Below are 21,832 nucleotides of genomic sequence, written 5' to 3'. Positions count from 1 at the left end.
TGGTGTGTGCCATCCACTAAAACACAGTTTAAACCAAAATGTCAAAATCCCTCCCGTTCTACTGATGATTTGCCATGCAGTTTGCACTTCACACAACACGAAACTCTGCTGTAAGTATAAATAAATGGAACCTCACATTGAAAGCATTAACCATTGCCAAGTGATAGCTCAAGAAAATGTAAATCTCTCTCTCTCTCTCTCCCTCCCTCCCTCCCTTCCTCCCCCTCTCCTTCCTGCTACAGAGGGCTGCAAATTGTTCCTTTTGAAATGGATGTCATGCTTAATCCTTGAATAATAGTTTTTTTTTAATTTCATGTAGGCAAACTTTTAATTTCCTATTTTTTAAAATGAAAGTATTTGGCTTTTATATAAACTAAAATCAGGACTGGTTCTATTACGTGAAATCTTTCCATTCTTTTCATCTGCTTCTCTTTCGCATTGACATTCAAAAATACAGTATAATAGATACAAAAACATATGCATGATCAAAATTTCAGCTGGATATCAGTGCTTTACAGGGTCCTTTGTGAACTTACCTATAAGGAAGCCCCATTACACCCAACTAAATGCTATTGGTAAGTGTGCAAAAGATTACAATCTAACAGTGCATTGTCTAATATACCTACTTAGAAGTAAGCTCTTTTGAATTTATTGGAACTTGGTTTCCAAGAAAATGTGAATATAGGACTGCAGCAGCTATTGTGAATCTATCTCAACAGAAAACATACAACATTGATACATACACATACACACTCACACTCCGTATAAAAGCTTATGAAAAGTATTTTTTTGGAAACAAGTCTTCCCCTGAGGGTATACCACATATATGTTGGATTCATAAATATTGATCTGCACTGCAGCTTAATTATCCAAGTTCATTTCTTCCAAGATGTATAAATTGGTTGAGTCACCTGACAGTGTGACGTACCCTACTGTAAGGTGATGAAGAACAACCGCATCAATGGGGCCTCCGGAAAATCTGGAGAAGATTCCTTCTTCCACATATGGAAGATACAAGAGCAGGACCAATAGGTAACAACTGTGTACCACATGGCCAGGATTTTAATGTTTCCTTACCCCCAGTATAATTTATTGGCTTTTCTGGACCCAGTCCCAACTATCTTCATTCTCTTTTCTATTCTTCTCAGCCTCAATGATTTCTTTGTATTTTCTGCGAAAGAAGCCCATCTGTAAATTAAAGAAAAAAAGTGAGGAGGAAAGAAACAACTTTATTAATATTTGGATTCTTTTTTAATTTGTAATACATATTTTCAGGTTGCTTACCACTCTATTAATAAAAAAGGAACACATAAGAAAACAAGCAAACTTAGATCATGCTTCCCCAATAAGATGCATTCCAGAAGTGTGGGCTATATTAGGTGGAAATTTCAAGAGTTGTATTCCAATACATATGGAGAGTAGTAGAGATATGATTTGGAATTATACTGGGTGTAGAATATTCATGTATCAGATAATTATGAATATAAGAGAAAAGGGCATGTTGGTTCAGAATAGTCCAAACAAATAAACATGCTTCTGAGAAAGTAATAAGTAGAATGTGAAGTTTAAAACTCTTCTCTGTTGTTGAGAATATAAAGATATAAAGAACCGTATGATCTTTGCTTTCCTTTAGCCTGAATCCAGAGTTTTCAATTTAATAGCCTGTCTACTGATTCCTTTAATTATCTTTATTCCTCTATTTACTGACACTATTGCTCTCTGCTTTTTTTACTTTCAAAGATCCAGGTTGAGAAAGGAAAATAAAAGGGATCTTTGTTGTTGATACCCAGATTTATAGACCTACTTCTTACTTACAGTTAAAAAGGCACATAATTAGGAACTACAAGCACTAAAAATGTATAATACAAAGAAATGTTACAAACTGGTATTCTATTTGATTACATGACATGATAGGAGAAAGAAGCACTGAAAGAATTTGAAAATTAATCCCTGGGTTGAAATATACTAACACATATTCTTCCCTTTTGCAATCTTCCCTACTAATTGTCCTTCACATCCTGCTCCATCTAAAATTCCTGCTATGATCCTGCTATGCTCTTCTTAAGTATAGGTTTTTAATTGAAAATCTTTTATGGAATTGAGAAGGTTTGTTTATCTCACTTCTATATCAATAACTCTCCATTTTGATGGACATTGTGATAAAATTATAATATAATACATTTTACAGCTGAGAAACAGTTCATATGGTTTGCAAAGTACAGTAAATGTGATATACAACTACCTCAGAACTGAGGTTTATAATATATTTTATTTATTACATTAAACAAATAACGACCTCAATGTTTCTGAGAAGCTTTAATTGGTACAAATTGCACTATTCCTTCTGAGAAATATAAGCTGTTGGAAACCTACTGCATTAATATTCCAGTATCTGCACTGGTAAAAGACTATATTGCATCAGAACACTTGGTGATGTCCTGTAAGATCTTATATGTTTGGCGCTTATCATACTTAAAAGATTTATCCATCTACCAAACCATTGCATTTTAATGTTCTCTGAAGTTAGTGTGATTCAAGAGTTCGCAAAACACCCTTTCCAAACCTTGATATCCTTGCAATGTTTGCTGTTCAGTCCACTAATATTATTGTTGAGAATTCTGGAAGATGAAATACATACAAGAAAATGGCAACTAAGTTAGGGAATCTGTTATAAAACAAGTAGAAACCATGTCTTATTTTTGGCATTCCTTTCCCATGGCTATATTCAAAAGCTGAAACTGTATATCAGCCATATTATTTCTAATTCCTCTGATTTTTGCTATATTGAAACAGAACTGAAAACCTGGCAAGTGGACAAGAAGCTTACAATCAAACATGACCAATTTGTAAACACCAGCTGAGTACAACCAGGTCTCAAGAAGAAGCAGATGGAAAGGAATTTATTACAAAAAGAGGGGTGAAAAAGGCTTAAATCCTTATAGGAAAAAAAATCAGATCCTTGATTAGTGGGAGATCTCTTTTAGTAAGATCTTTTATATCTGCAATGATGCGTCTAATCTATTCAAGTACATTTTCTGTTTTCCCAAGAAAAAAGTGAAAATAAAGGCAGGCACCTGGGAAGAAAACTTTAACAGTGAGCAACTTTTCTATAGCTGAAATCAACATTTCATCTGTCAAATACTGTAGCAATTGACATAGTGAGTTAAAAGAAATGAGAGGCTTCTGAAGATAATTTCCATATATTAGTAAGATTGAAAGAATTTAAAGGCAAGAATACAGGAACCCCACAATATATGCCAAAGGATGTGAATGAGTAAGTAAACAGAGCAAAGAACAAGCAAAATATAAGGCAGCAGCTCACAAAAATCTAAAATGAAACAAGACCAGAATACTCAGACCCAAATATCAGATAAGATGGACTGAATCATTTTAGACTTAATCCAGCCTAAAATTACTCTAGAGGGAAAAAAATAAAAGTCTTCTCTACCATTACGACTGTTAGATGTGTTGAACTACAGATTGTATCATCTCCCACCAGCATGAAACTTTTAACCAGAGATAATATGAATTTTATTTCCAACATTTCTAGAAGGCAACAAGATAGATAAATTTCAGCTACTGCATTCTTTCCCTTTATTACGTGACTATCCATTATCCCACCACACCATCACATAATGTTCACACATTTAAGTATTGGGTACAAAATTTATTGTCTAGAGAGGAGAAGTCCATGGACAGTTTGATTTCCTTAATAAATCAGTGAGCATAGTAGGTATACTGTTGTTGCACCACCATCTTTCAAAGGAATTTAATAAATACAGCAGGACAGAAGTGCTGTGTGACTTGCATCCATCCCTGAAATATACACATATTTGTTTTATATTTTTAAATAGCTTGCTGAGGTTTAAAAGTATCTATTCTTCATAGAAACCATATACTTTGCACATTAAAATCTACATTTACAGTTATGATCAAAATTACAAAAATGAATTTTAATTTTCTCCAGGGCCAAGCAAACAAGAACAAACTATTTCCTACTGTTATTTTAATAAAAACAGCCGGCTTGCAAAACATCTGCTTCAGAAATTATCACTAAAAGTTTGCTACAACAATTTCTAGCATTTTATAGCATTTTACTATTGGATAAGGAATTTGTTCCATAAGCAATAAAAAAGTTGCAAGAGTTAATCAATATTAATGAAGCATGAAATTCAGAATCTACAAGTGATCTTGCTATGAATCTAGAAATAGAGTTCCTGTAATAAGCTAAGAAGTACAGTAAAAGCAAGACCAAAAATAGGCAGATCAACAAAGGGGAAAGGAGAGTTTTCAGTCTGATACATGAAATCTGTCTTGGCTTGGGTTCCAATGCAAACAAAATTTTGCATTATTCATACGTAATTGTTTAGCATTAACATGCAGATTTTAAAGAACATCTCTAAACTATGATTCATTCTTCTTACTTCCTTGTAAGATTGAATGTCTTTCCTCTTCTGATATGTGAATTTGCTTGCATTTTTATAAATTGCAATTTAACATGCTGTTTGCCTGAAGATATGCCTGACTAGAACCTGCTCTAGTATTTAAACTATTGAAGTATGGAGTATTTAAACTAATAAATACAATATGTCAATAGAAAACCTACAATACATTGAGTATTTTAGAGTATATTATATGTAATGTAGGATTTTAATCAGCTTCTTAAACAACCTGATTAAAACATTATTTCAATCTACACTGAGTAGGCTTATATCATAGTAAATAAAAATGTAGAATAGAATTTAGGGTGAACCAGACCAAAATATAGGAATGAATTAGATCAGTGATGGTGAACCTTTTCAACACCGAGTGTTCATATCAGAAAGCATATGCATGTGCACGTGCCAGAGTGCCGGAAATCTTAAAACCAGCTGGCCAGCGCATGCTTGCCTGTTTTTTGGCCATTTTCAGGCTGTTTTTCAGGCTGTTTCCAGGCCGTTTTCCAGCGCTCCAGTGCCAACGAAGACCAGATGGTAGGTGCCCATATGCATGTCAGAAACCAGAAGAGCAGCTAGTGATGGCGCACGTGCCCACAGAGAGGGCTCTGTGTGCCACCTCTGGCATGCATGCCAGATGCATGCATCATGGAATTAGATGATGTAATTAATAAAAAATGGAAGCAGACTTTTTAAATTCTTTCGAGTTACAGTCAAGAAATATGAAACCTAGATATGTTAAAGTTTGTCATAATAACAATGTTTATAATAATTCCAAACACAGTTTACACATGTTGTTTTCAAATCAGATTCTGCTCAAAAAATCAAACAATTTCTCAATAGTCAGAACATGACCTTATAGGATACAGTAGCAGCCCCAGACAGGCTAGCCCCCCCCAGGACAAAACAAAGTTTTTTTCAAGCTAGAGTTGATACGGGAGGGTACCACCCCTGTGAGATTTATGCTTTTATTACTATCTTAAATACCAGCACCATTTGTCTTAAAGACTTCTTTGTTTAAATAGACTTTAAAATGGCGATTTCTCTCCGTGGATGATTACTGGATGTACTTAGCCGGGCTTATCTTCCTGCAGACCGCTCCTTAACAAAATAAACTCTTTTTCTTTGGAAATAGAGGGGAGCGAAGCACTGCTTACTTGTTTATCTATTATGGCACCCAGATCAAAGAAACGTCTTGCTACAAATGTGTCTAAAGAATTTAAACAATCTTTTTTGGAAACTCAGCCTTTGTCTCCTACGCCCTCTACTGGAGAAGTTTTAACACAGGAATATCTCTTTAAAATATTTAATGCCCTTAAGCAAGAACTTAAGGAGTTTGTATTGCAACTTTATGAGGATCTAAAATCTAAAGTTAATCAAATGAAGGCGAATACGTTTGCAGCCGTGTCTGCCCTGTCAGATTACTCTGCTGAAATAGAGAACAGATTGGAAAGTCTGGAGAAGGCTAATTTTTTTTTTTTTTTTTCGAGAACTTTTTTATTTTTCTTTAAAAAAAAAAACACAAATAAGTCATCATTTGTCAATCATTAAGACATTGAAGTACAATTTTTTTTTTGTTGTGTATACCCCTCCCTCCCTCCACCCCCCCATCCCCCCTCCTCCTTCCCCCCCCCGACTTCCCAGAACCCGTACACGGTATGGATTTTTAACTAACACAGTCTAAAATCTATTGAGAAAAAAGAAATAAAGAAATTAATGACATTCTAGATTGAACTTAGCTTCTTCTTACTGAACTGACTTTTAACAGTTTAAATCATTTCTGATCTTAAGTATAGGCTAACTGGAATTTCTTAGTCCCGTATTTATTTTGTATATAGTCAATCCATTTTTTCCAGTCTCGTTTATATCTCTCATTTGAATAATCTTTGAGATATGCCGATATTTTAGCCATTTCAGCTAAGTTTGTTACTTTCAATGTCCATTCTTGGATTGTAGGCAAATCTTCCTTCTTCCAATATTGCGCCACCAACAATCTTGCTGCAGTTATCAGGTGCAAAATCAAATTGGTCTCTACCACTGTAAAATCAGTACATATACCTAGTAAAAATAACTGAGGAATAAACTTTATCCTTCTTTTAAAAACATTTTGCATGACCCACCATATTTTTATCCAAAATGCCTTAACCTTTTGGCAGGTCCACCATATATGATAATATGTAGCATCGAGAGAACCACACCTCCAACATTTAGGCTGTACATTCGGATACATAGAAGCCAACTTTTTAGGATCTAAATGCCATCTGTAGAACATCTTGTAAAAATTTTCTCTCAGATTTTGAGCTTGTGTAAATTTCACATTTCTTACCCAAATTCTTTCCCATGTATCCAACATTATTGGTTCCTCAATATTTTGAGCCCATTTTATCATACAATCTTTAACTAATTCTGTTTCCGAATCCATCTGTATTAATACATTATATATCCTCTTTATATGCATTAAGCTTTGATCTCTTATTTGTTTAAACAGATTATCCTCAACTTGAATAAAACCAATTTTTTGATCTATTTTCCACCTAGCCTGTAATTGCCCATACTGGAACCATGTTTGAACTACCTTCTCCTCTTTTAATACCTCTAAAGATTTTAATTGTAATACCCCCCTTTCCGAGGTAAGAAGCTGTCTGTAAGTAAATCTGTCCTGTTTTTGTGCTGTATTCATATTTTCAATTGCATGTCTAGGAATTGCCCACATGGTATCTTGTCTCCTATCCTGGAGAAGGCTAATTTTGATTTGACTACCAATATTCAAATTTTACAAGAAAAAATTAGAAATAACGAAGAACAGCTTATGACGCTAAATTTTGATAGGAGGGCATTTTCAATAAGAGTCAGAGGATTCCGTGAAAAGGAGCAAGAGAATTTGAAACAGACATTTGCTGAAGCCTTCAGCCATGCGCTGGGAAGCCCGGGACTTAACTTTGATTGGCAGATTCGGAAAATCTATCGCCAGAACTCTTTGATAGCGGAACAGCGACAGCTCCCGAGGGACATAATTATACATTTCTCTACAAAAGAATCTAGAAACGCGATTGTGCAAAAGTTCCATAATAACAGTCTCCGAGTTGATGACCAGGACGTGATTGTCTTCAAAGATATACCTTTCCAAATGTTGAGAGCAAGAAGGGACTACGCCTTTTTAACTAAAGAGCTTAGGAGTCAACAGATTCGATACAGATGGGAGGCCCCTGCCGGCATCACGGTTACATTTGAGAATCAAAGATTTCGTCTTAACTCTGTTTCGGAAGCTCAAGATTTTTATTGTAGGATTCTGAAGGCGGGACTTCCTGACGCGCTTGGAAGAGAGGAGAGACAAGCGGAAGGAGAAAGCAAACGGCTGGCCATGCGGCTGCAAGATGGAGGGGGTAGCCCCTCCTCCCTCGGAGAAGCAGAAGAACGCAGATCGAGAATTTAGATACTTCCAAAGACTTCTTAAAGTTGAGGACTGAATGGGGGTTTGAGACCTCTCTCCGGTAGAAAAAGTGGACTAATTTTTATCAGAAGGGAAAGCTGGGTGAAACTACTTTGAGCTAGATTCTAAAGTAACGTTAGCATAAATCTGATAGTGGTTAAAAGAATGCGGAATGATTTATGTTGTTTAAACTTTGTTAGATGGGACTATTTTAAAATAGAAGGTTAACTGACTCTTGCTGAAAGCATTATTTGAATATGATCCATGCTATTTAACTTTTATTTGAAGGGAAAGTTGGTTGTAATAGTTCTGAGTTATTTTTCAAATAAACGCTAGTATAAATTTGATAGTGGTAAATATTAGGCAAGCAAGAGATGAGGGTAAAATGCATGTGGAATGAACTACGTTATTTGTGGTAAATATCAGACAAGCAAGGGATGAGGGCAAAATTTACGTTGTTTAAAGCTTATTAGAACAGGAAGCCGCTTGGGATTATCTTAAGATAACTGTAAAAAGAATGTGGAATGATTTATGTTGTTTAAACTTTGTTAGAAGCGACTACCTTAAAATAGAAGGTTAACTGAATCTTGCTGAAAGTATTATTGGAATATGTGGAATGATTCATGCTACAAATCGCTCTGAGTTATATTTTAAACAAATGGTAGTACTACGTTATTTGTGATAAATATTAGACAAGCAAGGGATGAGGGCAAAATTTACGTTGTTTAAAGCTTATTAGAACAGGAAGCCGCTTGGGATTATCTTAAGATAACTGTAAAAAGAATGTGGAATGATTTATGTTGTTTAAATTTTGTTAGAAGCGACTACCTTAAAATAGAAGGTTAACTGAATTTTGCTGAAAGTATTATTGGAATATGTGGAAGGATTCATGCTACAAATCGCTCTGAGTTATATTTTAAACAAATGGTAGTATAAATTTGATAGTGGTAAATATCAGACAAGTGGGGGATGAGGGTAAAATACATGTGGAATGAACTAAGTTATTTAAATTCTATTAGAAGGGGAAGTCGGTTGGAATTACAGAAATTGATTCCTGTGTAAAGTAATATCTGATCTACGCTGCTTAACTTTACTAAGAAGGGGAAATCGGGTTAGATTATTTTGAATTACTGTTTGAAAAAGGGGTAAAGAAAGATCATTTACGTTGTTTAAATTTTATTAGATGGGAAAGTTTGATTATTTGTTTGTAAAGTTATATTTGAATATATGGCATAAACTACGCTGCTTAAATCTTACTGGAAGGGATCATGAGGTTTAGGAAGGGAACGGGAGAGTCTACAGAAGGTCGGGGTAAATAGCAAAGAAGTAAGAGATGAGAATAAAATATAGATAGAATGATTTATACTATTTAAGCATAGATAAGGATGGGGGGCTGAGATCAACACAAAGAGTGGTTTCTTTTTTTTCTTTTTTCTCTTTTCTCTTTTCTTTTTTTCCTTTTTTTTCTTTCTCTGCTTTTCTTTTCTTTTTTTTTTTTGATATATTACTTTTATTTTTTAATCCATATGTATACAAGATATCTTAGATAGAAGGTAGTGCCAGGTGTGGACCCTGGGAAGTCGGGAGGATTAGGGATGGGGATTGTGGGGGGTGGGGTGGGGGGGTGTTAATATAGTTTTAATAAGAACAAGAATGTATTTATATACGGTGGTTCCTTTTTTTATTATTATTATTATTACTATTATTATTATTATTATTATTTTCCTTGGTTTACTTTACTTTTATCAGATCAAACAACACTCGAACAAAGGCATACACCAAGGAGGGAGGTAGAGGGAAGGAAGAGGGAGGAGTAAGGAAGGAGTAAGGGGAATGTAAGGAGTAAGGGGAATGTAAGGAGGGTGTCTGGGGAGTAAGGGGAGAAGGAAGGCTTGAGGGGAAAGGGAAGTAGGAGGGGAGTGTTAGAGGGAGAAAGGAAAGTTGGAGGGGGTAGATGGGGTGTATGGAGGACGCAAGGGTTAGGTGGGGTTGTGAATGATGAGTTGTGTTTCCTTTTTACTTGTTCGTTTTATTCCCTTTTTCTTTTTTTTTTCTTTTCTTATAGTAAATACCCTGTATATAAATGATTGCAAATGGGATGTGAAAATTGAATAAAATATATTTCCTGAAAAAAAAAAAAAAAAAAAAAAAAAAAAAGATTAGCTAGAATCTGCCAAGTGTTTGAACTTTTCCCACCAACTATAAATTAAAACACAGGGATATGTTTAAAAAGTTAAGATGGCAGCAATAATGAAATTGAAGATCCACCCATTTCTTATATGTATCCCATATGAAAAATTGATGGAATTTTGATGACATTCTCATGACCAACATTTTGACTTTATTGATCATATGCTGTGGGCATCCCTAAATATATTTATTTATTTTAATTTGTCAACAAGTACAAGGAAACAAGTAGAAAAAATCATGAAAAAATGGCACAAATAAATGGATAAAAATAAGCAAAACATAAGCCATAAACACATAAAAAGAGCACATTTATATGGACAGTGGGACAGGGATGCACACTGGTGCGCTTTTGCATGCCCCCTTAGGGACCTCTTAAGAAATGTGAAAGGTCCACAGTAGACAGCTTAAGGTAAAAGGTATGGGGATTAGAGGAACTAACAACAGAGTCAGGTAGGGTGTTCAACACATTTACTATTTTATCGCTGAAATCATTTTTCCTGCAACCGAGATTAGAATGGATTACATTTAGTTTGTATCTATTGATAGCCCTTGCGTTATTGCAGTTGAAGTAAAAGTAGTCATTAACATGTAGGACATTATGCCAGATTATCTTGTGCACTAAGCTCAGATCGTAATGTAGATGGTGTAGTTCAAGGCTATCCAGGCTAAAATTTCAAGCCTGATGGTATATGGAATTTTATTATGAGCAGTGGAGTTGAGTACTGTTCTTTTAAAATACCTCTGGACCCACTCTAATGTTTTAATGTCCAAAATGTAGTGTGGGTTCCAGGCAGGTGAGCAGTATTCAAGTATAGGTCTGGCAAAGGTTTTATATGTCCTAGTTAGCAGCATAGCATTACCAGAGAAAAAACTATGTAAAATAAGGCTGATGACTCTGAATGCCTTTTTGGCAATGTTGTTATAGTGAGCTCTGGGGGTTAGGTTTTTTGAAATGAGTACTTCTAGGTCTTTGACAGAGTGTGGTTCATTTTTTAGATCATTTCCACTCAGCTTGTATTTGATGTTCTGATTTTTATTGCCAATGTGTAGGACTGAGCATTTGTTAGCAGAGATTTGCCAATTGTTTGACCATTCAGATATATACAGTAATCTAGGTCATTTTGTAGAGTATTAGAATTGTCTGTGGTGTTATACCAATTGAACAAGTCCTAAAGTAGTGATGACATTATACAGGGTTGTATGTATTGTTTCAGTTGTGCACTCATTTAGAGTCCAATTAATAAGAGGTAAATTGATGTCACGATTGAGAGATAATGAGATATGGGCATGAAGCTGCTCATGTTAGTAATATAGCTAGTTTGTTCACATGATCAAGGTCATAATCAGGGGCTGTGTAACATAATAGGAAGCGAATTGTGGTGTTTAGTGACAGGTCACAGCTAATGGTCTCAGGAAGAACAAGCTCTTGTGTTACTTGAATATTTTTCAGATCTAGGGACTTTTTGTAGAAGATAGCAACACCACCTTTCTTTGGATTTCACAGTCAGACCAGTAGACATGGTAGTCACTTGTACTGGTAATGGAATCTGGAAAGGATTTGTTTAACCATGTTTCACAGACAAATATAAGGACAAAATGAGCTGTATTTAGTAAGAGAAGAAATTCTGGCATTTTACTTGTGAGGCTTCTTGCGTTGAATAGTTTGCATTTAAGGTTTCTAGTGGTGAATTTGGATGATCTTGGGGACATGCATGCCTAGTCTTGGATGTTGGGGTGTTGGGGTTGTCGATTGTTGGTTATTGGGTTGTTGTGGTTGTAGGGATGTGAGCCGTTGGTCTTGTGTTTAATATAGTTGGCACGGTAGTCGATGTATAGATTAGTCTCTCCATGATCCAGACATCTTTTGAGTTCAGTGGGAGCCCGTTCGCAAGAGAGCAGTCACCCGGCAATCCCAAAACAATAAACTCTCTCCTCATAATAAGGCCCAAGCCATATTTTTTATGTAAAAAGAAAATAAGACCCTGTCTTACTTTCGGGGAAACATGGTATCTACTTCATGTATTAATAGTTCAAGTTTATCTGGTTGTTCCCAAAAATGTGTGCATTTGTATATAGGCACTTGAAGTCTTTAGGTCTCATTCTGAGTATGCTTCCTATATCTCCTATTTGATATTTGAGATTGTCTTCCTTCCAATCTCTCCTTATCTCGTTATTTGATTTGTTTTATAGGGGTTTTTGCTTCATTCATTTCATTTCATTTTATTTGTCTTGTATGCCGCCCACTCCCGGAGGACCCCGGGCGGCTCACAACAGACAAGGGAAAGGGGATAAATAGACAACACTTTTTAAAAAGGTGCAACATTCACAATTTCTGTGGGGCTGGGTGTTTCACAAGCCCCCCGGCCTGCTGGAGCAGCCAGGGCTTGGTGGCTTTGCGGAAGGCCAGGAGGGTAGTAAGGGTCCGGATCTCCACGGGGAGCTCATTCCAGAGGGCTGGAGCTGCAACAGAGAAGGCTCTCCCCCGGGAAGTCGCCAGCCGACATTGGCTGGCAGATGGAATCCGGAGGAGACCTAACCTGTGAGATCTTATCGGTCTGAGGGAGGTAATCGGCAGGAGGCGGTCTCTCAGGTACCCAGGTCCGATGCCATGTAGGGCTTTATAGGTAGCGACCAGCACCTTGAAGCGGATCCGGAGACTAATGGGTAGCCAGTGCAGCTCGCGGAGGATAGGTGTAACGTGGATGTACCTGGGTGCACCCACAATCGCTCGCACGTCTGCATTCTGGACTAACTGAAGTCTTCGAACACTCTTCAAGGGCAGCCCCATGTAGAGCGCGTTACAATAATCCAGTCTTGAGGTCACAAGGGCATGAGTGACTGTCTGAAGAGCCTCCCGATCCAGGTAGGGTCGCAATTGGTGCACCAGGCGAACCTGGGCAAAGGTCCCCTGGTCACAGCTGACAGATGGTGTTCTAAAGTCAGCGGGGATCCAGGAGGACTCCCAAATTGCGAACCCTCTCTGAGGGGCGTATAATTTCACCCCCCAGCCTGAGAGATGGAATAGTTGGACAATTTTTGGGAGGGAACATCAGAAGCCACTCGGTCTTGTCTGGATTGAGTGCCAACTTGTTTGCTCCCATCCAGATCCTAACAGCCTCCAGGCACTGGCACATCACTTCTACTGCTTCGCTGAGTTGGCACGGGGCGGACAGATACAGCTGCGTATCGTCCACGTATTGGTGGTATTTAATCCCGTGCCGGCATATGATCTCACCCAGTGGCTTCATGTTAAATAGGAGGGGGGACAGGACCGAACCCTGCGGCACCCCATAATTAAGGGGCCTTGGGGTCGACCTCTGCCCTCTGACCAACACCGACTGCGACCTGCCCGAGAGGTAGGAGGAGAACCACCGGAGGACGGTGCCTCCCACTCCCACAACCGTCGCAGAAGGATACCATGGTCGATGGTATCGAAGGCTGCTGAGAGGTCAAGGAGCACAAGGATAGAGGGGTGACCCCTATCCCTGGCTCGCCAGAGATCATCGATCAGCGCGACCAAAGCAGTTTCCGTGCTGTAACCAGGCCTGAAACCCAACTGATAGGAATCTAGATAATCGGTTTCATCCAAGGACCATCGGAGTTGAGAGGCCACCACTTTCTCAACAACCTTCCCAACGAAGGGAAGGTTGGAGACTGGACAATAGTTGCTCAAAATGGCTGGGTCCAGAGACGGTTTCTTCAGGAGGGGTCTCACCACCGCATCCTTTAGGAGGGGCGGGAAGATTCCCTCCCGGAGAGAGGTGTTAACTATCGCCTGGATCCAGCCGCGTGTCACCTCTCTGCTGGTCGAGACCAGCCAGGAGGGGCACGGGTCCAGTATATAAGTGGAGGCACTCACCACTCTCATGGCCTTGTCCATTTCCTCAGGAGAAGCAAGTTGAAACTGAATCCATAAAGTATGCTCAAGACCTTCCCCCGGTACCTCGGCTGGTACCGTGCAATTGGAGTCCAGCTCTGTCCGAATCCGAGCGACTTTATCCGTTAAATACTGAACAAATTCCTCAGCTCTACCTTGTAAAGGGTCATCCGCATCCCTCCCTTTCAGGAGGGAGCAGGTTATTCTAAACAAGGCAGCTGGGCGCGATTCAGCGGATGCAATAAGGGTGGCAAAATGCAAACATTTCGCCGCCTGTATTGCCACGAGATAGGTTCTGATAAAGGCTCTCATCAGTGCTCGGTCTAACTCAGATTTACTGGCCCTCCAGCGGCGCTCTAGGCATCTCTTTTGGCGCTTCATCTCCCGGAGTTCCTCGGTGAACCAAGGGGCCCTCCTGGATCCGCTGCCTCAGAGAGGTCGCAAAGGCGCAATCCGGTTTAGACTGCTGCCGCCGCTGTATTCCAGGCAGCAACTAAGGACTCCACCGGATTGTGGACGATAGTGTCAGGTATTTCCCCAAGCGCTGTCTGAAATCCCATAGGGTCCATCAGGCGCCTGGGGCGGAACCACCTAATCGGTTCCCCCTCCCTACAGTGGGGGATTGGTTTCTGAAAGTCGAGCCTCCGTAGGAAGTGATCAGACCATGACAAGGGCAAGGTTTTAATGCCCTTACCCTAGATCACATCTCCACTGCTCCGAAAGGAATACGAGGTCAAGCGTGTGACCTGCTGAATGAGTCGAACCCCGAATTACTTGGGTCAAGTCCATGGCTGTCATGGAAGCCATGAACTCCTGCGCCCCATCAGAGCGTTCGCCAAGTGTAGGCAGGTTGAAATCCCCCAGAACCATAAGCCTGGGGAACTCTACCGCCAACTCGGCTACTGACTCGAGGAGCAAGGGGAGGGCTGTTGCAACGCTGTTGGGAGGTAGGTACATTAGCAACAAACCCACTTGACCACCAAGGTCCAACTTCATCAACAGGGACTCACACCCGACAAGCTCTGGAGCAGGGATCCTATGAGGAACTAAAGACCTTCGGACGATGACAGCCACTCCTCCACCCCTTCCCTGGGGTCGCGGCTGATGAAGCACCTGAAATCCTTCTGGACACATTTCAGTGAGGGGGACTCCTCCCTCCGGGCCCAGCCAGGTTTCAGTAATACATGCCAGGTCTGCCCCCTCATCTAAAATTAGGTCCCGGACGAGGGGAGCTTTGTGAACCACAGACCTGGCATTTAGCAACAACAGCCTGAGACCAGGGCCCTGACAGTTCTCGCCATCTGGCCCTGGAGTGGAACTAGCGGGGCCGGAAGGAGGGATCTCTGTGATGTAGCGAACCCTCCTTCCCCGGTAATGGCTAGCCCTGAAGTTCCCGTCGTACCTGCCTCTCCCCATAGTGACCGTAATGCTCCGGCCCACCCCCATACCCGTAGACCCCATATCCCCTCCCACAGCCTCTGCTCCATCCAGCAGGCGAGTTTTATCACTCATTCTGGGACGGGAGGTAGGCCTGGGTCCCCTACCACTTCTGCAATAGTACTCAGTGGAGGAGGCACCAGGCTGTACTCTCAGTCCTCACATACATACACAGCCACTCATCAATGCAATCCCCACATATGTTAATTAAACACAAAAAATACAACAATATGAAGTTAAAAAGGTGGGTACAAACATCAGCCAGGCACACCATTCACACTACATTCCTAAAATGTGTGAAGCTCTGCGCAGGTACGGTTCAAATAGTCAATGGTGCGGAAGGAGGAGGGAGAGCTGCTCTGCCCCTCTCCCTTCCTCAGGTCCTAAAAAGCACCCAAAGTCAAAAGTCCAGAGAAACCGTAATTGGGTGGACGATTGTAGAGTAGGGGGGAGATGGAACGATGTGGTTAAGGCCCAGCAACAGTTCACAGAAGGTGTACAGGGGGGTGTCACGTTTCCCTCTCCCCTCACCAAATCCACGAGAGGGATAAGTCCAGTCAAACAGTAAGCAGGAGAAGAAGAAGGCAGCGTTAGTACAAAGGCTGAGCCAGACCGAGAGGGGAGAAAAGGGTGTCCGGAAGGGCCATGGTGGTGGCAATTGTAGCCAGTTGTCCGATTCGCCCAACCTCAACGGGCGCCCAGGCCATTCTCTCCCCCTCCGGGGTGATGGCAGTCCATCACTGGATGGTTTGAAATTCGCTCCACTCAATTTTAGTTTAAAGTCTTCCTGATAAGTTGAACCAGTCATTTTCTGAAAACATTCTTCCCAGTCTTTGTGAGGTGCAGTCCATCCTTTGCAAAAAGCTCATCATGGAGATAGTACAAATGATGGCCCAGGAATCCAAAGATTTTTTGATGACACCAATGCTTTAGCCAGTGGTTCATTTCAAGAATTCTTTGCTCTCTTACTAGATTTGGCAATACAGATGAAAAAACTATTTGTGCACCTAAGTCCTTGATTTTTTTGCCTAGCTGCTCATAATTACTTGATATTGTTTTCAAGTCCTTTTTTGTGTCATTCGTCCCTACATGTAGTAATAGAAAAGGGTAGTAATGTGTGGGTTTTATTATTTTGGTTAAGTTCTCAGCCACATCTTTGATTTTTAGCTCCAGGGAGACAACATACCTCTCTGGATTGACTGTCTAATCTACAGATGGCTGATTCTGTTCTTTTGAGAATTGAATCTCCTATCAATTGCCTTTTTTTCCCTAGGGAGGTTTGGGGTATTTTTCTATCTATCACAGAAGCATTTGATGGTGCTACTTTTTAAGGGACATATGATGATGCTTCTTTTCTATGTGTCTCTTTGCGGAGCATCAGCCAAATGATTTGCAAATGACTGACCTACTGTTTCAAGGAAGGGATTTCTGGTTCATGTGAGGGTAACTCAGGCATTAAATTCTTGCCCTGTGGTCACTCTGAATGAGGTAAAACATGTGGTATTGTGAACTGCATTATTATAGGCCACTTCTGCAAAAGGCAATAGCTAGGTCCAGTTGTCCTGCTGATATAATAAAACAATGCAGGTACTGTTCCAGAACTGAGTTCATTCATTCTGTGGCCCTATTTGTTTGCAGATGATGACTAGAACTAAGTCCCTTTCACTTCTGAGTAGGTCCAAAAAGGCTTTCCAGAACGTGGATGTAAATTGGATCCCTCTGCCTGAAATAATACATTGTGAGGCCCGCAAGTAGCATATGTGGACCAAAAACAGCTTGGATGAGGCTTTGGCCTTAGGGATCTGTGGCATGGGATGAAGTGAACCTGCCTTGAGAAAAAGCCTGGTCACAGGTCATTGTGTTTCCAGAACTTGCAGGGCAATTCTACAATGAAATCCATGGAGATCCCTCTCCATGGTGCTGAAGGATCAGCCACCAGCTGCAGTAGATCAGGGGTTTTTCCCTGCCTGTATTTAGTGGCAATGCAAATGAGGCAGCTTGCTGCATAGCTTTCGATATATTTAAAAAAAAAAAATAAGAGCCACCAGAATTGTCGTTTCAGTAAATGTAATGTTTTTACAAAACCAAAGTGACCAATTAATTTAGAGTCATGACAACCTTGCATAGCTTTCAGCCCTTCCCTAGCTGGGACATGCAGCTTATTTCCTACCCAAACTAACCCATTGTTTATTATGCAAGTGTGTTTATGGGCACTAAACCACTCATCTGTTTCCAAGGCCTTTTTGAATTCTATGGTGGTGGTATTATATAAGGTAGAGTGGTCGTTCTTTGTCTTTGAGAGCATGTGACAATCTTAGCTGCTAATTGGGAGACTGGGTGCATGGGCTTCATTACTTCCACCTTAATGTTGTTGTATTGTGGTAGTCTGGACAAGGCATCTGCCAAAAGGTTTTTCCCTCCAGTAAATACTTAAAAGTGAAATTAAAGCATTGGAAGTACTGGGCCCATCGAACCTCTTTTGGGAACATTTTCTATGGGCTTTTGAGTGCTTCAAAGTTCTTGTGACTGGTCCATGCTTGGAAAGGTATTTTGCTTCCTTCTAAGAAATGTCTCCAAGTTAGAAGTGCCCACATAACTACAAAAGCCTCTTTTCCCCATATTGCCCATCTCTGTTCAATTTCAGTTAATTTCCTAGAGGTGTATGCACATGGTTGTAATTTTCCCTCTTCATTCCCTTGGGTTTGGGTGTTTTAACACAGATTTGTCTGAAAAGGAGTCTTTTTAGTTTCTCAAATGTCTGAAAAGGAGTCTTTTTAGTTTCTCAAATGCTGCTTTGCAGTCCATAGTCCACTTCAGTGGTTAGCTAGGTTTCAGTTTATCTACCCCCTTGGTTTTTAACAGATTTGTAATTGGCAATGCTATTTGGGCAAAAGAGAGGATAAAATGCTGCTACAAGTTAGCAAACCCCAAGAAACGGCAACTGCTTGTGAGTGGGTTTCCCACTTGAGGACTGCTCTTAGTTTTGCAGGATCCATTTCCACCCTCTGGTGAGAGGTGTGGTACCAGAGGTGGTATTCAACCAGTTTGCACCAGTTCATGGGAATCAGAAGTGGAAATTTGGCCTGGGTCACAGAACTAGTAGCGACCTCTGGCTAGCCACTCCCCTGAACTGGTCTGCTCACTCTGCCGCCTGCAGCATTTTCTAGACTGGGAGGACCCAAAGCAGGAACTCCTTGCTGTGAATTCCCAGGGCCCCGAAGGCCACTCTCCTGGAATGCCACTGTCACTACTCTGGATCTATCCTTCTGCTAGAGCTCGCCATCAGGATCGAAGGCAGTCAAGTGTGCCTGGCCACAGGGACTGCCAGGAAAAGAGCATGGAAAGTAAGTAAGCATATCAGGGCCACCCAACTGCAGAGAAGGGAGCCCTGCCATGCTTGCCTGCCTTCCACAAGGCCTTTCTGGCAGTTCCCCATTCCTGCTTGCCTTCTGTCCCAACTCCCACATCCAAACCTGCTGCCTGGAACTTGCCTTCTGCCCTCCGCCCCCGCTTGGAGCTCCAAGCAGCTAGCGGGGCAGTGGCAGCAGGCGAGCTCCAAGCAGTGTTTGTTTGTTTGTTTGTTTGTTTGTTTGTTTGTTTATTATATTTATGTGGCGCCCTTTCCCCCCGAAGGGGACTCAGGGCAGCTCACAACTCAAACCAGTTGAGGAAGGGGGATACAGACAAAAAATTAAAAAACAACACATAACAATGCATAATTTAAAACACACAACAGTCATACCATTCGAGACGGGGGCAACAGCTCTTTAGACCCAGGCCTGTTGGAACAGCCAGGTTTTAAGGGCTTTGCGGAAGGCCTGGAGGGTGGTCAGGGTTCGAATCTCCACGGGGAGTTCGTTCCAGAGGGTCGGAGCAGCCACCGAGAAGGCTCTCCTCCGAGTAGTCGACAGTCGACACTGGCCGGCGGATGGAATTCGGAGGCGGCCTAATCTGTGGGATCTAATCGGTCTAGTGGAGATAATTGGCAGCAGCGGTCTCTCAAGTACCCAGGTCCAATACCATGAAGGGCTTTATAAGTGACGACTAGCGCCTTGAAGCGTATCCGGAGACCAATAGGCAGCCAGTGCAGCTCGCGGAGGATAGGTGTTACGTGGGTGAACTGAGGTGCACCCACGATCACTCGCGCGGCTGCATTCTGGACAAGCTGAAGTCTCCGAATGCTCTTCAAGGGCTGCCCCATGTAGAGCACGTTGCAGTAGTCCAGTCTAGAGATCACAAGGGCGCGAGTGACTGTTGTGAGGGCCTCCCGGTTCAGGTAGGGACGCAACTGGTGCACCAGGCAAACCTGGGCAAATGCCCCCCTGGTCACAGCTGACAAGTGGTGTTCAAAAGTCAGCTGTGGGTCCAGGAGGACTCCCAAATTGCGAACCCTGTATGAGGGGCGTACTGTTTGACCCCCCCAGCCTGAGAGATGGAACACTTGGCCAATTAGTAGGAGGGAAACACACCAGCCACTCGGTCTTATCTGGATTGAGTACAAGCTTGTTAACCCCCATCCAGTCCCTAACAGCCTCGAGGCACTGGCACATCACGTCAACCGCTTCACTGGGTTGGCACGGGGCGGACAGATACAGCTGCGTATCATCCGCATACTGATGGTATTTTATCCCGTGCCGTCGAATGATCTCACCCAGCGGCTTCATGTAGATATTAAACAGGAGGGGGGACAGGACCAAACCCTGCAGCACCCCATAATTCAGGGGCCTAGAGGTCGATCTCTGCCCTCCGACCAACACCAACTGCGACCTGTCCGAGAGGTAAGAGGAGAACCACCGTAGGACAGTGCCTCCCACCCCCACCTCCCGCAGTCGTCGCAGAAGGATACCATGGTCGATGGTATCGAAGGCTGCTGAGAGGTCAAGGAGCACTAGGATGGAGGCATAACCTCCATCCCTGGCTCTCCAGAGATCATCGATCAATGCGACCAAAGTGGTTTCCGTGCTGTAGCCAGGCCTAAATCCCAACTGGAAGGGATCTAGATAATCGGTTTCCTCCAAGGACCGCCGGAGCTGAAAGGCTACCACTTTCTCAACAACCTTCCCCACAAAGGGGAGGTTGGAGACTGGACGATAGTTGTTTAAGACGGCTGGATCCAAAGATGGCTTCTTCAGAAGGGGTCTCACCACCGCCGCCTTTAAAGCGGGGGGAAAGAACCCCTCCTGAAGGGAGACGGTAACAACCGCCTGGATCCAGCCCCGTGTCACCTCCCTGCTGTTAGCAACCAGCCAGGAGGGGCACAGGTCCAGTACACATGTGGAGGCACTTACAGCTCCCATGGCCTTGTCCACGTCCTCAGGGGTAACAGCTTGAAAATCAATCCAGAGATGTCACTCCAGATTCTCCCCTGGTGCCTCGGCTGGCTCTGCGCAATTGGAGTCCAGGTCCGTCCGAAGCCGAGCAACTTTATCCGCGAGGAATTGGATGTAATCCTCAGCTCTGCCTTGCAAAGGATCGCTCGTATCCCTCCTATTTAGGAGGGAACGGGTTATCCTGAACAAGGCGGCTGGGCACGACTCAGCGGAAGCAATCAGAGAGGCAATGTGTGTTCTTTTGGTCGTCCTAATTGCCCGAAGGTAGGCTCTGATGCTGGATGTTAAAAGCGCTCGGTCTGACTCAGACTTACTGGATCTCCATCGTTGCTCTAGGCGTCTCTTTCGGCGCTTCATCTCCCGGAGTTACTCAGTAAACCAAGGAGCCCTCCTGGATCCACTGCCTCGGATCGGCCGTAAAGGTGCAATTCGGTTAAGAGCCCCTGCCGCTGCTGAATTCCAAGCAGCAACCAGAGTCTCCGCTGGACTGCGGGCGAGGGTATCAGGAACAACACCAAGCTCCGTCTGAAAGCCCAAAGGGTCCATAAGTCGCCTGGGGTGGAACCACCTAATCGGTTCCTCCTCCCTACAGTGGGGGTTTGGTCTCCGAAAGTCAAGCCTCAGTAGGTAGTGGTCCGACCATGACAGGGGTAAGATCTTGCTACCCCTCAAACCAAGATCACAACTCCACTGCTCCGAGAGGAATACGAGGTCGAGCATGTGACCCGCCGAGTGAGTTGGGCTCCGAATTACTTGGGTCAAGCCCATGGCTGTCATGGAAGCCATGAACTCCTGTGCTCCATCAGAGTGTTCACCGAGCGAAGGCAAATTGAAACCCCCCAGAACCATAAGCCTGGGAAACTCAATTGCCAGCTCAGCTACTGACTCGAGGAGCGAGGGGAGGGCTGCTGCAACGCTGTTGGGAGGCAGGTACGTTAACAGCAAGCCCACTTGACCCTTGAGGTCCAACTTCACCAGCAAGGACTCACACCCGACAAGCTCCGGAGCAGGGATCCTACGAGGTACTAGAGACTCTCAGATAACAATAGCCACACCCCCACCCCTTTACTGGGATCGCGGCTAATGAAGCACCTGAAAACTCTCTGGGCACATCTCTACGAGGGGGACTCCT

General features: G+C 42.4%; 1 protein-coding gene across 1 annotated transcript in view; it reads right to left on the bottom strand.

The window, feature by feature from the left end:
- Positions 1 to 291: 291 nt before the first annotated feature.
- ITGA9 (integrin subunit alpha 9) overlaps positions 292 to 21,832 on the bottom strand; it is a 584,270-nt gene continuing 562,729 nt past the window's right edge. The window contains exon 28 of the mRNA XM_087713055.1: positions 292 to 1,188. Within this exon, the coding sequence (XP_087569181.1) occupies positions 1,090 to 1,188 (99 nt within the window). The 3' untranslated portion in view covers positions 292 to 1,089. The remainder of the gene's footprint in view (positions 1,189 to 21,832) is intronic.

Source organism: Thamnophis sirtalis, unplaced genomic scaffold, assembly GCF_051295495.1.
Source record: "Thamnophis sirtalis isolate CommonGarterSnake01/CBP01778 unplaced genomic scaffold, rThaSir2_p1.2 scaffold_4, whole genome shotgun sequence".
Classification (NCBI taxonomy): Eukaryota; Metazoa; Chordata; class Lepidosauria; order Squamata; family Natricidae; genus Thamnophis; species Thamnophis sirtalis.
This window is presented reverse-complemented; position numbering and strand designations above follow the sequence as displayed.